Source organism: Bison bison, unplaced genomic scaffold, assembly GCF_000754665.1.
Source record: "Bison bison bison isolate TAMUID 2011002044 unplaced genomic scaffold, Bison_UMD1.0 scf7180017864465, whole genome shotgun sequence".
Taxonomy (NCBI): Eukaryota; Metazoa; Chordata; class Mammalia; order Artiodactyla; family Bovidae; genus Bison; species Bison bison.
The window spans coordinates 9,098,736-9,115,832 of NW_011495026.1; the positions used below are offsets into that span (position 1 = coordinate 9,098,736).

The 17,097-nt window shown below is 39.0% G+C and overlaps 2 protein-coding genes across 7 annotated transcripts in view; one reads left to right on the forward strand and one right to left on the reverse strand.

Annotated features, from left to right (window-relative positions):
- The window catches only part of SPATA5 (spermatogenesis associated 5), a 326,635-nt gene extending 311,319 nt beyond the window's left edge, over positions 1-15,316 (reverse strand). For all 5 annotated transcript variants that reach the window (XM_010860264.1, XM_010860266.1, XM_010860267.1 and 2 more), the window contains exons 1-8: positions 15,122-15,316; positions 8,811-8,932; positions 7,540-7,697; positions 3,894-3,952; positions 2,625-3,266; positions 1,389-1,518; positions 1,074-1,130; positions 173-296 (exon numbers count right to left, since the gene is read on the reverse strand). In XM_010860264.1, the coding sequence (XP_010858566.1) occupies positions 173-296; positions 1,074-1,130; positions 1,389-1,518; positions 2,625-3,266; positions 3,894-3,952; positions 7,540-7,697; positions 8,811-8,932; positions 15,122-15,266 (1,437 nt within the window). In that variant the 5' untranslated portion in view covers positions 15,267-15,316. The remainder of the gene's footprint in view (positions 1-172; positions 297-1,073; positions 1,131-1,388; positions 1,519-2,624; positions 3,267-3,893; positions 3,953-7,539; positions 7,698-8,810; positions 8,933-15,121) is intronic.
- A 464-nt stretch (positions 15,317-15,780) lies between these two features.
- The window catches only part of NUDT6 (nudix (nucleoside diphosphate linked moiety X)-type motif 6), a 59,608-nt gene continuing 58,291 nt past the window's right edge, over positions 15,781-17,097 (forward strand). The window contains exon 1 of one of the 2 annotated variants that reach the window (XM_010860269.1): positions 15,781-16,055. In XM_010860269.1, coding sequence (XP_010858571.1) covers positions 15,818-16,055 — 238 coding nt within the window. In that variant the 5' untranslated portion in view covers positions 15,781-15,817. Of the gene's footprint in view, positions 16,438-17,097 lie in introns of both variants that reach the window. The other variant, XM_010860270.1, reaches the window with a different exon arrangement.

Here is a 17,097-nt window from a genome sequence, read left to right on the forward strand (position 1 = left end):
ATGAAAGGGAAAGTGAAAGTGAAGTCGCTCAGTCGTGTCCGACTCTTAGCGACCCCATGGACTGCAGCCCTAGAGATCCCAAAAAACTCAGACATACTTGATAGTTTTTGCTCCTACATATTATTAAGAAAATATCCCCTACTAAAGAAATCAATACTGGTGCTATACTTACTGAACCAATACCATCCATCAGTGTTAAGAGTGAAGCTACAACTCTTTTTTCCACTTCATTCTGAGCTCCTTCTCTTTTAGGGCAAAGTGCATCCAGTTCATCAATAAAAATAATTGATGGGTGCCTAAAAGTAAACAAGCAAAATGAATTCTCTAGTACACATCTAGCTTTCAAATTTGATATGCTGCATTTCAATTAAAACATTGACATTGTTTTTTTGATTGAAACACAATGCATCAAATTTAGAATTTAATTAGTATCAAAGACAAAAGCAACAGAATATGAAGCTGAAAAATCTTAGATTAATTCTCGCCTCAATTATTAAGTCACCAATATCACATGCTAGTAGATCTGCCCTCAACAAAAAGCAGAATACTGAGAACTTGTATAGCTCATGAGATGAGAGTGAATGCTCAGATAGAGCTTGCCCGCTAAGGCCCCCTAAATTGCTATCTCTTGATCAATTCAGAAACTGAGGCCAGTGAAGCTATTCCTTGTGGTTTAAAGTTCAAGGGATAGAAAGTAAGAAATGCTCTTTATTATTTGTTCTTTATTTGTTTAAATTTCCTTTAGATAGTTTATATATATTCTTTATATAACTATAGTCACCATGCTATAGATTACATCTCTATGATTTATAACTGAAAGTTTATACCTTTTGGTACTATATTATGTAATTTAGTAACTTATTTATCTAAAACAATATTTCTAAAGATTGTTTCTAAAATAAAATTAGATAGAACTGGATTAGAACCTCATTAAATTTATAATCTACTTCCAGTGCTAACTATATTTTTGTTCTATTTTTTCATGTTTCATATAAAGTGCTACTATCTCTACTTTCATTAACATAGCCTTGACTGTATCCAAAAAATTCTAAATATCCAAAAATAAAGAATACCGCAGAGTGGCTTCAGCAAATATCTGACGTAATCTTGCTTCCGTCTCCCCGTAGAATCTGTAAGAAATAAATTACGTTTAAGGGCCAACTCTTATCATTTTTAAAGCTCTGCCTATAAAAGTTCATCTGACTTCAAATATTTTCAGGATACTTAAAACTACTTTAAAAAATTATTTTCTAAACTTAAATTTTATACACATTAAAAGCAAATTTAACATTTCAGTGTGAAACATCCAGACAGATTAGCCATTTTTTAAAAACTACATTTAAGAAGTATATCTAATAATATTGTTTACTCTTAATTTATGCACCTACTTGCTTATAATTTCAGGGCCATTAATTACAGAAACATAGGCACCAACTTCATTAGCAACAGCCCTGGCAATCATTGTCTTTCCAGTACCCGGAGGGCCATAGAGTAACACTCCTCTAGGGGGAGGAATTCCTAGAAGAAGTAGAGAACACTGGATTCAGCATTAATAGGTTTATGGTAAGCATTGTCACATGACTTCAAACATGAGTTATAAAATAAATTTATGTGCATCAAAACTAAAGTAAGAGTCAGAACTTCCCCCCACCCCACCCCCGACACACCAACTAGCCTAAACACTCATCTCCGACTTTTTCTCTCTGTGTAGACCCAGCCAGGCCAGGCTGGTTAGTAAAAAACTGGTTGGATACCCACACGATCGTCATGCCCCAATCCACACAGCATTGTCCAATGACCAGAAAACAAAACCCAAACAAGGACATCCAAAAGAAGCCACCAATCCCAGTTTTCATCCAACTAGTCATCTCAGAGAATATAAGCATTACCAGCAAAATGTCAATTCAAGGGTTCATTTGATACATATAAAGATTCATGAAAAAGGAAAAAGCAAAAAAGTGGAGTAAGACATGGTATGCACCACATATATGCAGAGGATCTGGGCAATTATCTTTCAGAAGCCCTGAGTTTTCTAAAAGTCAAGTCACTCCCTGCACTTGTTTCAATACAAAGAGATCTGCATTCAGCTACACTGCCTAACAAAGAAACCCAAACTATTTAATGTTTGGTTTATTTTTTTAGTCATTACAGTTAATCTAGCATGGTACTTATTCCAGATCCAATACAAACAACTGTGGAAGTATGCAGTTAAAACAGACAAGACTATGACTGACTCACATTATACCCTAAAGCAGCAGTCCCCAATCTTTTTTGGAACCAGGGACTAGTTTTGTGGAAAATAATTTCTCCACTGACCAGGGGTGCAGTGGTAGGGAGGAAGACTGGGATGGTTTAGGGATGATTCAAGTGTTTTACATTTATCATGCACTTTATTTCTATGATTATTACATCAGCTCCACATCAGAGCATTAGGCATTAGATCCGGAGCATAGAAAAAGGCTCAATTAAAAGGCATTTCCCGAAACAACTCGAAACTCCTACCACACCTCCCAATCAGGAAAAAAAAACAGGAAGAGAAGGTGAACAGTTATTAGGTAAGTGCAATGAGCCAACTGCTTTCTAGTTTAACATTTCTGGATATAATACACTGAAAAAAATCATACCATAACTCTTGAAAAGCTCAGGCTGTTTGAGAGGTAATTCAATAATTTCTCTAATTTCTTTCAGCTGACTATTTAAGCCACCTATCATGTCATAAGTTACTTTTAATTGATTGGCTTGGTCTTTTGAATTTGTACGGTTCTTTGTAAAACTGACTCTTGTTTTTGAAGAAATAAAATAAAAGGTATCGGTGTTGCTCTGTGCTCCCACGCTGGGTGACTTTAGCAATCTCTCTTCATTGACAGGTTGCTCACTTCCTTCCCTGGCAGACTCAAAACTACACGCGAGCCCTGTGACTTCCTCTAGTCCACGTCCACTGCCAGTCCCAGGACTCTGTGTACCATCTGACGAAATGCCACCAGCTTTATTCATCATTCTGTCATCTGGTTTGTAAGGAGTGCTACTTGATGCCGGCCGTCGGGGCACTTCCAGATCTAACTGGCTTAGCTGTAAGGATATATCCAGGGTGCTGGGATCTCTGCTGGACAGCTCAGAGGCCATTCCCTGGGCAGCAGTGTCAGAGTCATTCTGAGCCCTTCTCAACATTGTGCCATCTGCCCCTTTCACTCGCAACACCTGCAGCTTGCACGGTCGTCCATAAAATGTACAATACAGAAAGTTGCCTGGTAAAACCACCTTGCCATCTGGAAAACAATTTATTAGATATATATGTCAGCACAATTTTCCATTCATTTAAAGTTTGAATAGCAATTTAATCTATTAACATAATTATGCCTGAAAAGACTAAATCAAAGATGAAAAACAGAGGACCTAAAATTCCTCCCCTAAGATTACAGCACTATTTGGAGACTGAAGGAAAAGATGATTCTCTGAGATCCTCTACACTCAATACATGTATGATTCTATCAACTATATCCCCATATGGCCAGGCATTCCATGTTCAGCAATGAACCAACCTAAGATGGCACACCTAAACTAACACTCCAACATTCCTCACTGAAAAGAACAGAGCTCAAGGGTTAAAAGTTTCAGTTCTACCACCAACTGTTCACAGGTTAAGTCATATGTTCTCTCCACAGCTCAACTATCAGTCAATTACACAGCAGCTGAAGTTAATGCTGAGGGGTGGGTGGGGGGAAGGAGAGAGAGACTACATCCCTATCTCAAAGGGACATTAATTCATTGGAAAGAATATTCTCTACCCTATTTCAAAGAAAAGTATTATGCACACAAGACCTAGAAGACACATTAGTTTATTTGCTGCTGCCTTGCTTTTCAAAATTTAGAAAACTATTAAAAATACATCTCACCTAGTTTTCTCAAAATACAACCAGCCAGTTGTTCTTCATTAATATCTGCATTTTTGTCACTGTGAAGGGTGGGAGAAATAAAAATCAGCATTAAGTACACCAGAAACTAAAATGTAATATAAAATGCCATGTACACAGTGATAACGCAGACCTAATCAAGAAAATCATTAGTTTACAACCTTGAAAAAATTTATACAATTTTAGAATGATTTATACTTATCAGATACATCTTACAGCCACGAAATCATTTGTAATTTAGTTTCCTAGAAGCCTAAATCAATGTTTTTTTTACTATCTTACGTATCACTTATACACACCCCCCCCATATACTCAGGTGCATATATGTACAAGCGACTGAGCACACACATACATGTACAAATGTGGTGTACATTTATGCACTACATCTCTGGATGTAGTATATGTACAATAAATTAAAATGAAAAATGTGTTTTTCATTGTGTATCATAGCCAAAAACATTTTTAAAAAACCACTGGCCTCAATCATTTCCCTTTCTGAACTTGCCCAGCTTGGATAAAGGCTTTTTTTAATAGCTTACTTTATTCTCTTTGAATCATTTATAAATTACCTTTAAGGAAATTTAAATCCTATAGAGTATATTATCTGAAGAGGTAAGAAAAAAGCAAGGTAATGGTACAATGGAAGTTTATTCAAGAGAAAGGGCATGCCTAAAAAAATGAAAACACCTTCTTCTGACCAATTACTGTGTTTTCCAGGAAGACTGCTTGTTTGATTACAGAAGTATGACTAAAAATCATTACACTTGTAAAGAAACACATCCTTGGAGAGTTCTCAGAACATGCATTTTTCCACCTCCATGTGTAAGCAGTCAGTATCAGGAGAAGCAGCCTATGGCTGCTGAATTCTGACAGAGATCACAGAGGGAGAATGGTTTAGCTCAGGAAAAGGTATATTAGCAGGCCCATGTGGTTCAAATCTAAGCCATGATCTCAATCACATTATCAGGGAAAACTGATACAAACTTATTTGAGGATTCCATGTGCAAGTTGCTAAAATATGTTTGTAACCCCAAAAGCAATACTAGCGGGGCTTTCCCAGACATTTGTGAAAGAGAACAGAAGAGGCAAAAATGTGAGTTACCCAACACTTTCCCAGCTGAGGTTAAAAAAAAGCCTCTATTTCAACTCTCATTCAGAGGTGACCAGAGGACAGAAGCTGGGGAGGGAAGGGAGCAGTACAATATACAGCAAAAAGCTGCAGCTCCAGGACCAGGTAGAGGGGGGTTTGAATCCTAACTCTGGCACCTCTTAATGGGGTGACCTCAGGCAAGTCACTTAATGCTTCTTAGCCACTTATCTTTTCTAAAGTAAAGAAAATACAATCTACAAGAATGGGTTGTTCAGGGAGTTATAAGTTATAAATTATAATCTATGTAAGATATATATTTTCATATATTTATATATGTTAAACAAACATATACATTTTCATATATTTAAACATGTTACACACACACACACACACACACACACACACTCACCCCCCGCCAAGCAATGGTTCAGTATTTGTGGCAACTTCATGTAACATAACTACTGCAAATGATGATTTGATTTTTTTATTTATTCAAATAAAAAAGAAAAACAAGGAGAAAATTTCATGAATCAAATGTGTGTATAAAGAGGAAACTGTATGTATTTCCTTAAATACTTAAATTTACTTGTTTATAGAACTCTGAAACTACTTAGACTGTTTTTACTTATTAAACTTTGAATAGAAAATATTTGCAAATATGTAAAATATGTAAAAATAAACAGTTTTGCTTTTAAAAAAAAGAATGTGCAGATAAAATCATTTCCACTAGAAGGAGCTCTAACACTAGTAATAAAATTTTTCAGATAACACCTGAAGGATTTAAGCAGCAGACAAAAATTACTAATTTTTCTTACTAAAATTAAGTTTCTTGTTTGAGTTCTGCTGCCACATTTAAAACACAAGATTCTTTAAAAAAAAAAAAAGCTTCCATTTAATACATATAAAGTCCCTCTATAATAGGTACCTGTTATCACCTAAGACTGCTGCGCCCTCAAGAGGTCACACTTGTAACTGAATATCCAGTCAACTGATAACTGACTAAAGGACTGTTTTGGAGAAGGCAATGGCACCCCACTCCAGTACTCTTGCCTGGAAAATCCCATGGACGGAGGAGCCTGGTAGGCTGCAGTCCATTGGGTCGTGAAGAGTCGGACACGACTGAGCAACTTCACTTTCACTTTTGACTTTCATGCACTGGAGGAGGAAATGGCAACCCACTCCAGTGTTCTTGCCTGGAGAATCCCAGGGACAGTGGGGCCTGGTGGGCTGCTGTCTATGGGGTCGCACAGTGTTGGACACGACTGAAGTGACTTAGCAGCAGCAGCAAAGGACTGTTTTAGAACAGTCTAGAGATTAATCCCATTTAACCTGAGTTAATTAAAAAATTACCATAAAATAATGAGCAAGTTACTTCTCACTGAGCCCATTCTCTCACCTGTAAAAATGGATAAACATGGATACCTTGCAGGATATTTAGAGGATTAAATGAGGGAAGAAAAATGGGATAAGTGTATGCACTTGTGTCCTAGCACATGATTGGTGCTCAACATATGTTGTGTTCTCGTTTCCTTTCTGCCTTTTACTTTGTTGCTCACCAAATGTTATAAAATGCACTGAAGATATTTTCCTGTTTTTAAAAAGAAAAATAGGCCAAAGCTTAAGCTTGGGATCTACAAAAGTAGCAAAAGTGAAGAAAACATTTCAAAATCAAGCTAATGATTGAAAAATATTTTGTGATTCCAGAACATAATATAAAATTCTCCAAAATTTTATAAACATGCTATTAAAGTATTAAAAGATTTTTTTTAAACAAATTTTGGTAAGACTTGTATATGCAAACTGAGTAAAAACCCTAATAGATACACAACGTTCAAGACGGTGGGTGATATACTTTAACCACATCGATAGTCTTTCATAGGGGACTACTTAAAAATATGATAGATATAACTATTTTATTGGTTTGAATAACCAGTGGGTTAAAATACACAATCACATATTTTGCTTGAGCAGTCTTAATTAAAACTTGTTTCTTGCCTACTCAAAGTAATCTACTACTGTCTTTACAATTGTAAGACAGGAAGCCCTGATTACACCACAAACCATGAGAGAAAATCACCATTAAATATCCACCAATAATAATTCCTCTTACCTAAAATGTCAGAGCACACTGTAATCACAGGACATTAGAGAGCCTGTAGTCCATAAATGACATAACACCCATCTAGTCTGTGCTGTCTGATACAGTAGGTCACTAGCCACTCAACACTTCTGGCTATCAAGTGCCAAGAACGCGGCTAGCCCAAACTGAGATGTGCTACAAAGGTAACATAACACAGTGGATTTTGAAGGCTCAGTTTGAAAAGCAGAATGAAAAATCTTGTTAATAATTTTTTTTACTTAGTATAAGTTCAAATAAAATTTTATATATTGATTAAAAAAAATATACAATTACTTTCTCTTCACTTTTTAAATGTGGCTACTAGAAAATGCAAAATTACACGTGTGGTTCACATTTGACTCGTCATATTTCTACTGGGCAGCACTAATCCAGACAATCACCACCAACAAGAGACAAACCTGAGAGCCACGTCCAGTTCCTCAGCCTGCAGCACAGCACCCAAAACAGGCTGGACATGGATGGCATCACCAACCCTCACACCCACATTCTTCTGTGCCACTTCACTCAGGCCAACCTTGCCTCCAGGAAATCCTGCCACAGGCCAGGCTGTATAGACCTGCCCAGAACAGAGGAAACAGAAAAATAAGAAAATACGTATTTGTAGAATATCATTAATTTACAAGAAAGAAAACTAAGCACAGTCAAGTACATGGCTCTGCAAAACACAGTCTTTGCCCCACAGGAGATACTATGAGATACAAACTACAAAAAACTATTGAGTTTCAGCAAGCTCTGGGAGTTGGTGAGGACAGGGAAGCCTGGCATCCTGCAGTTCACTGGGTCACAGAGAGTCAGACACGACTCTACGACTGAACTGAACTGATAAATATTACACCTTTTTTTGGTGGATTAGGGGTAATCCCACAGGGAAAATGGTGGAAGAACTGAGAGTTGGTTTTAGGAAGAGATAAGATGTTAACAGGTGATAAGAAGAAGATAAGAAAAAATACTGAAGGCAAGCTAACTGTAAGGTAATTCAGTCTGGAGCATAAACTACATCTAGGAAACAGGGAGGACCAGCACAAGAGCTCCATGGGAACCTGGATCTCATCAGACTTATGTTCTAGGGAGAAGGTTTCTAGCTCCAGATTAGTGGGCTGAGCTTATGCATTTATAATCTTCTCTTCCACAAAACACAGTAAAGGATTCTTTACAGTATAAGCCCAGGACAACAAAAGGAATGAGAGACATGCCATCAGCAGATATGAGATTACAAAATATTTCCAGAGGACCCCACTGGTTGAGAGAACACTGACTGATGAAGCAGCAGCAGAAGACATGGCAGAGGCAGAGGAAGAAAGCCAAGCTGCCAAAAATGATTCAAGGAAGATCCTGGACTTAAGAGTCTCAGGTATGATGAATGGCTGCAAGGACAAACAGAGGGTAATCAAATATTTACATATGAAACAAATGACCCAAAATAACATTTCTGTGAGGAAATACAACTCACAGAAAAATATAGGGCTGTTAGTGTATCACTACCTCTGGGGGAAAAGCTTCTCCACATCATGACACTTAAGAGCTACAACTCCCAGGGTATTATAGAAAGGAGAAGTTTATACAGATGTGAGGGTCTTGTAAGATATAGCTTTTCAATTATCAGTGCTTGTGTTGAAAATCAAAAACATCTCAAATAATTCTAAAGTAAGGACATGAAAAGGACTCTTACCTCCTGCTTTCCATCCAAACTGGTAAGCAACACTGGTCGACCGATACAAATATTTGCAGACTTCATGGTATTGAGTCCAAGTTGAACAAGAGAATTCTGGAATGCTTTAGGAACTTTGTCATCTACCAAGAAGAAGAAAATTATTTTCACAGTATTCTGTAACTGAAGTTAAAGCAAGATTTCTTTTGGACTAAATAAAAATCCTTAATCTACATTACTACATGAATGCACTTACCATACCCTGGAGAAACTATTTTTCGAACCCTCTTTATTTTAGCAGACTTAAAACCAAGCCTTGGTGAGGTTCCACTGACAATATGAATGCTAACTAAAAAAGGATATTTTACAGGTAGCTATTAGTTTTCATTATTTTTTAAAAAATCTCTAATTTCATTACTAACTGAACATACTTGCAATAGGGCTTTTCATACTTGCGTTCTGAACTTCTATTACAAATTCTAAGTTGACTTGGCTACTAGTACTAAAAGGCTTGAACTGGGGAAATGGCACATAATCTGGCTCCAGAAGATAAAGTTATGTTTCCACTTCTGATGCACAGGACAGCAATCAGACATTTTCCTTTCTATTCCCAAGAACACATGGATAACCATAACACAGGTCTTGTTCCTTAGGCGAAGACACACTGGCTCAAATGACCATTAGTGCTTTCAACTTTTGGCCAGAGAAGGGCCTGCAATTCAGTCCAATTACAAAATCTCTGAAAATGATGTGCTAACATCTCCAGCTCTGCCCACCCACTCCCTCAGGCTGCACATCTAGTTAGCTGCCCCTCCTCTCATCTCCCAGAACCTTATATTGTCTGATACTAGCACTTATCATCATAACATTCATTTTACGATTCGACTTTCCTTTAAACTATATACTACTTTGGGGGCAGGAACTGGGTCATACTCATCTTTGTAAACTCCACTGCCTAGAAGTTCATCAAATACAGAGTTCGCCTGCATAATAAATATCCATGATAAGAAAGGATCCAGTAGATAAGTATACTGCTACTGCTGCTAAGTCACTTCAGTCATGTCCGACTCTGTGCGACCCCACAAACGGCAGCCCACCAGGCTCCCCCGTCCCTGGGATTCTCCAGGCAAGAACACTGGAGTGGGTTGCCATTTCCTTCCCCAATGCATGAAAGTGAAAAGTGAAAGTGAAGTCACTCAGTCCTATCCGACTCTTAGTGACCCCATGGACTGCAGCCTACCAGGCTCCTCCATCCATGGGATTTTCCAGGCAAGAGTACTGGAGTGGGGTGCCATTGCCTCCTCCGAGATAAGTATACAGTGTTTTTCTTTTCAGCACAAAATCCATGCTAGCACTTACGATGCCTGTCACAAACTTTATTATAAAACTTATTATAGTCACATATATCATAATCAGAGAGCTCTGACTAGTATTCGTGTTCCTCCATAATCAGAAAGACAGATCTTTTGTAATTAAAAAGAAACTAAGTCAACAAAAGCAACACCATGAGGTTTGATTTACATCATTTTTTTGCCACTGCAAAGTAACTTCCCAACACTTTTATTTTCCCTCTGTCATCAGATGAACAAATATAGAAAAACAAAGCATCTTCCAGGGCTAAGATTAACAAGAGTGATCATAAAATAACCATTTTTTATAATGAGAGACTGAAAAGAAATTCAACTTTCCTATGAGCACCAGGTCTCTTACACAGTTTACACAACAGTAACAGCAAAGCATCCTGTTTGATAACCTTGTAATGTTCAGTTTCTGCCAATTCTCTCGTTACGAAGGAAACTTCAATGAATTACCCTTCCCTCTTGATAATTACCTTGCAGAGGTACTCAGTCCCTGACAAGATTTTAAGTTTTCTTTCTCTCTTCCCTCCGTCCTACCCTGAACCAAGATTTGATACATCACACACTTCTCAAATACCTCCATTTCTCCCCACCACCAATGCATTCAAATTCCCATCCACTGGCCTTATTTCCTAATACATTTCCATCGTATTCTCTGCTTACCTACTGTTAACTGCACAATTCCCTTCACCAGTCCTCATTCCTCCAATTCTTTCTATCTCTACATCCACACATCCACTTCCCTACTAATTTATTGAGCACCTTATGGGGCAGATTAACTAATGAGATAGTAAAGGTAATTTCAAACAACCATCTACCCTTTATTTGTTCATTCAGCAAACAGCACGTGCCCACTCTAAGGCAAATACTACACTAGGCACTGGAGATACAAGGTGGACAAAAGCAGACACAGTCTTTGTCATGGAACATATAACTTAACCGAATATGAACTATTAACAATCACTAAATAACTGTATAATTATAAACTAAGATTAATGTAATGAAATACCAACTAAGAGTGCTAAGAGAGCCTATAATGTGGGATCAGACCTAACTTAGAAGAATCAAAGAATGTTTTTTTTCCAGGAATAATGTTTACATCCATCTGAAGGAAGAGTAAAATTAATTAAATGAAGAGGGGAAGAAATAAAAGACAATTCTGACTAAAGAGAATAGCATGTACAGAGATCCTTGACAGAAGACAGCACTGTGCCTCTGAGGGGAAAGTGTAGACAGAGTGGTGGGAGACAACAGAAAGCCACGTAAGGAAGGTCAAGACCACCTAGGGCAGTGGGCTGTATCAAGTTCCTGGTCTTCAATCGGACAGTAACTGGAGGCCAGTTAGTAGAGAAAAGCAGAGTCATGACAGGATTTTTATTTTAAGATTTTATTTTATTTAAAAGATCATTCTGTCTGCAGAGTGGAAAAGGAATTAGAAAGGAGCAATCAGTGTAGTAGTTCAGGTGAGAGAGGATGGTGTCTGAGATTAATGTTGAAGCAGTGGGAAAGGAATGCAGAAGTGTAACATGGGAAAAATTTTAGCTAGTAAACTGGACTTGATGGTGGACTGGATAATGTGAGATTTAAGAGAGAGGTGTCAAGGGTGAATCTGAGATTTCTGAATTTTACAGTGAAAAAGACCGAACAGAGCTCATTTATTTTGTTGGAGAAGTACCAGTTCACAAGGTCAGTCCTGAAGTATCTTTGAAAAATTCAAAAGAAGAGGTATAGCACAGTGCTATATCAAAGTGGGGATCATGAATTAAAAAAAAAAAAAAAAAAGGAATCCCATTTATCACTGCATCAAATATAATAAAATACCTAGGAATAAATTTAACCAAGGAGGTGAAAGACTTCTTACTCTGAAAACTGTAAGATTCTGATGAAAGAAATTGAAGACACAAATAAATGGAAAGATACACTGTGCTCATGAACTGGGGAAGAATTAATACTGTTAAAATGTCTATACTACCCAAAGCAATCTACAGATTCAATGTAATCTCTATCAAAATACCAGTGGCATTTTTCACAGAAGTAGAACTAATAATCGTAAATTCGAATGGAACTAGAATAGCCAATGCAATCTTGAGAAAGAACAAAACTGGAGGTAGAACACTCTCTGATTTCAAATTATAGTAATCAAAACAGTATGGTAGTGGTACAAAAATGGACACATAGGTCAGTGGACCAGAATATAAAGCCCAGAAATGAACCCACACATATACAGATAAGTAGTCAATGACAAAGGAGGCAAGAATATATAATGCGGAAAAGACAAACTCTTCAATCGTTGGTGTTGGGAAAACTGGACAGCTACACGCAAAAGAAATAACTGAATCACTTTCTTACAAAAATAAATTCAAGATGGATTAAAGACTTAAATGTAAGACCCAAAACTATAAAACTCCTAGAAAAAAACAAATGCAGTAAATTCCTTGAAGTTAGTCTTAGCAATATTTTTTGGATCTTTCTCCTGAGGCAAAGGCAACAAAAGCAAAAATAAATGAGATTATATCTAACTAAAAAGCTTTTGCACAATGAAGGAAACCATCAAACAAAACAAAAAGACTGCCTATTGAATGAAATAAGATATCTGCAAATGATAACTTGATATGGAATTAACATTCAAAATACATAAAGAACATTTATACATATTGAAATATTACTCAACAATTTAAAAAAAGAATGAAATCTTGCCGTTTGCAACAACATGGATGGATCTAAAGGATATTATGCCAAGTAAAATAAGTCAGAGACCAGTATCATATGATTTCACTTACATGTGGAATCTAAAAAACAAAAATATAAACAGAAACCAATTCACAAAGAAATGTTTCTGAAATGGGAGAAAGGTGGGGGTGGCTGAGCAAAAGAAGGGGAATAAGAAGTACAAATTTCCAGTTATAAAGTATTGAATAAATAAGTTACAGAGAATTAACGCACAGCATAAGGAATATTGTCAATAATACTATAACAACTTTGGATAGTGACAGATGGTTTCTAGACTTCATCACGGTGATCGTTTCCCAATGTATTTAAAAGTGATATGACTTACATCTGAAACTAATATAATATTGTTAATCAACTATATTTCAGTTAAAAAAAAGATCGTGGTCCACGAACTCTTTGTTCATGAGAGGTACTTACCTCAGAAAATAAGGATATGCACTAAGTACTTTTTATTGTAATTTGACAGAGTAATTTTACATCTGTTGAATCTAATAAAAATTATTTTTTTAACTTATTTTTCCAGTAATTTACTTTTATCGTATTTTACAAAAGTGCTGATCTGTGACATGTCGGGAATTTTTAAACTTTCCCTACAGAGTGTGAGAAGCACTGGTCTACAAGACCACTGAATCAAGACTCAGAAACAAATTACAAATATAAATCTAAAAATAACAAGAGTGTAAATGGAAAACTCTGGGCACTGGATGAACTTGCCAAAGAAAAAAAAGTTTTATAGAGAGAAAGAGAGTTTAGGGCTAAGAATAAAGGAACTTCTACATCAGGCGGAAGAAAGCAACCTGAAAAGGAAACTGATGAAGTGCCAACCAAAAGAGGGAGAAAAACTAAGAGAGTTTGATGACATTTAAGTCAAAAAAACCAAAGTATTTCAAGAAAACAGAAACGGCTGGCAATACCAAAAGCTGCTGAGGTAAATAAGCAATGAAAACCATCCACTGGATTTCCAACCTGGGGATAATCAGAGATCAGGGAGCAGGCAGTTTCCATGGAATACTGGGATGGATGTCAAATAGGAATGGCCTAAGGAATAAATAAATATGACTACCCTGGTGGCTCAGATGGTAAAGCGTCTGTCTACAATGTGGGAGACCCAGGTCCGATCCCTGGGTCGGGAAGATTCCCTGGAGAAGGAAATGGCAATGCACTCCAGTACTATTGCCTGGAAAATCCCATGCACAGAGGAGCCTGGTAGGCTACAGTCATTGGGGTCGCCCAGAGTCGGACTCGACTGAGCGACTTCACTTTCACTCTCAAGGAATAAGTAAGAGCTGAGGTGGCAGAGATGGCTCCATTTAATAAGTCTTGGAATGGAGGGTGTGGAGCTTTTAAGATGAAAGAAAGTATCAGCAGGTTTAAATGCCAATGGGAAAAATCCAGTCGAAAAAAGGACTGAATATGCAGGACAGAGCAAGTTGTCCTCTGATCCCAAGAGAGACTGAAAACACTACGTCAACTGAAAGACTGTCTTTAGGGTCTGCAACAGACATAAATTTTTGCCACGAGGTCAAGCCTGCTAAAAGCTATACCAACTAAATCCGTTCTTCCAAGTCAAGGTTGTTGGGATGTAGCTCAATGGCTTTAGAGTCAAATACATGTGGACTCTAAAAAGTCTCTGCCATTTAGTTAGTACCTGTGTAACCTGGGGGCGAAGCGAATCGCGTTAATTTTTCTCTGTAAAATGACCGTAATAATATAGTACTCATCTCCCAAAGCTCTGAGAAGAGTAAATGAGATATATACCTGAAATACCCAACCTACTGCTAACAACCGCGCGCAATTAACACCTATTTGTTAAATACCAGAACCTGTGTGATAAGAAAAAAGATACCTTTCGGTTTTAAAGGCACATGAACGTCTCTTAGAAAGGACGAATCCGCACTGTTACAGAAATAGATTTCAGAGCTTTCGTATACTATCCTCGCTAGATACGAACGATTTTGCAGTTAGAGATGCCGTTAACCTTAACGCAAAGCTGCTTCAAGTGCAACTTACTAGAAATTCAAGGCAATTTACAAAAAAGCTTGACTTAGGCACTGATAAGTTATTTCTACCTAACTTCTCCAGTGCAGGGGCGACTTCGGTTATTTTACAGACTTCTTTGCGCTCTCACACTTCTGCCTCGCTCAATTTTTAAAAACCTCTACACCTCAAGGCAGAATCGCTAGGTTTTCGGTCCTCTCAGACGGCGCCCCCTCGGCCTCGGGTCTCCCACTCAGAACTCTTTACCCTTTTCTAAGAAGTTGATCACCACCAGAGTCCCGGGCGCCACGGCAGAAGCTGTGGCCCCTTTAGAAAACGAAGCAGCGGATGCCGAAGAAGAACCATTCTCGGCGCTTTGGTTTAGCCGTTTTCTGTTCTTCTTGGACGACATGATCCGTAGGCAGCCTGAAAGAAACAGCGGTAAAGCCGGCTCAACGTGCGCGCTTCTCTGAGAGAAAAACTTCCGGGGCAGAAGCCAGCAAGGCTCCGTCCCGAGCCGTAATCCCCTGAGTGCAGCGCAGTAAGAGCAGGAGAACCGAGCTTCTTCAGAATTCGCGGTCTTTGAAGAGTTCCTGAATGGCCAAGGAAAACAGATTAGGTGAACGGAACGTTCTTTTAGATTGTAAATTCCTTAAAAACAGGACTTTTTTCGTATTTCCGCCGCCTTCCCTAATGCTGCACAAATCTCTATTGAATTAAACTGGGGGTGGGAGGTGCTGGGGTGGATCTGGGTGGGAGGGCAGTGGTGGGAAAGTTTCTCCCGCTTTACTGGATCTGGGCAGATTCTTGAGATGAACCGGTCGCCTGGACTTCGCCGTCTCCTCTGCGAAGAGGTAACCCTGGGCGGCACTCTTCTAAAACTTACGGTAGCCCCCTCTTTTCCAGGTCACGCGGGTTGAGAGATTTGGAGCGTCCGCGTGAGGAACGAGGGTCGGCGCTAAAATGCCGCCACTCCTGAGGGGGAGCTACCGGCGTGTCGTGCTGGCTCTGGCCCGCCGCGTGGTGCTCGGTGCAGGGCCCCGCTGGTCCGCGGGGGGTTCGAGTTGCGCTCGGGACTCCCCTTTGGGAGCTGAGGAGCTGCGGGGAGAGCTGGACAGATTCGGAGGCGTCTCCGTGCGCCTGGGGAGGCTGGACGCTCTGGACCGCCTGGACCCGGTCGCCTTCCAGAGGGCCTTGCAGGGCAAGTGCCCCTGGTCCGAGGCTCTCCGGGCTGCTGAGTCTTTCTCGTGAAGTAACAGCGGTCCCCACTCCCGAGTCGCGCCCGAGGGAAGGAGAGGGCATGCGTGACCCGCACCTGTTTTCTGCCTTTCGTTCTTGTGCCCTTTGCGGGGAGGTCTCTGAGGCGGTTGGGTGAAACAGTAACGAGCTCAGACTCTGGCATCTGCAGCCGTTGTTTCGGGTCTTTTTTCTAGTGTGTACCCTCGAGCCAAGTTGTATAAACCACCATTTTCTCATCCGTAAAACCAGGTAATAGGAACTCGTGGAATTGCTGAGGGATGAAATGGATAACACGTATCAAGTGCCTCGCAGAGTTTCCGCCACATACTTACCGCTTAGTAAACGTTAGTTAATATTATTATTATTTACTGACATTTACCGACCCTTGGTTCTGCCGGGCACTTTGCCTAGGAGAAAACTGTCGCTTCCTAGTACAGGTGGTGGCCAGTGAATAGGCTGGGAGGTTGAGTGGTCGTATTGTACACAGGTTGGGTCAGGAGCTGTGGAGCCTGTGAACTAGTTTGCGTCTATTTCATAAAAAGCTGGTTGCTTTTTGTGATTAACCGGGGAGATTGATGGAGTGGTTTCAGTCTTCGGTAGGAAAACTCACCACTTTTGAACCTTGAGTCCACTGATAGAAAAGATAACTTGGATAGAGGAGCCTTCGCTTTGAGGGCCCATAATTTGGTGGAGCAGCCGATTTTTCAAGCTGCCCAAGGGTCCTTACGATCAAATTGAGAGCAAGGCATGAAAAATTGCTCTTCTCTCATTAAAAAGGAAACTTGAGATCTTTATCCTGTGGAGCAATATGGCGAGTGAGCATCTATGGAAATGTAATTGAGCTAGTTGTTTTAATCTTTAACTATCTTCATTTCGAAACTATTTACTCCTTCACCTTATTTTCTCTCCTATTCGGGAACAATTGTTAACTGCCAACAGGGTTAACGGTAGGAGAATCAAATCTGTGTAATATGTGTGGGTAGACACAGGTGTTTATTGTACAC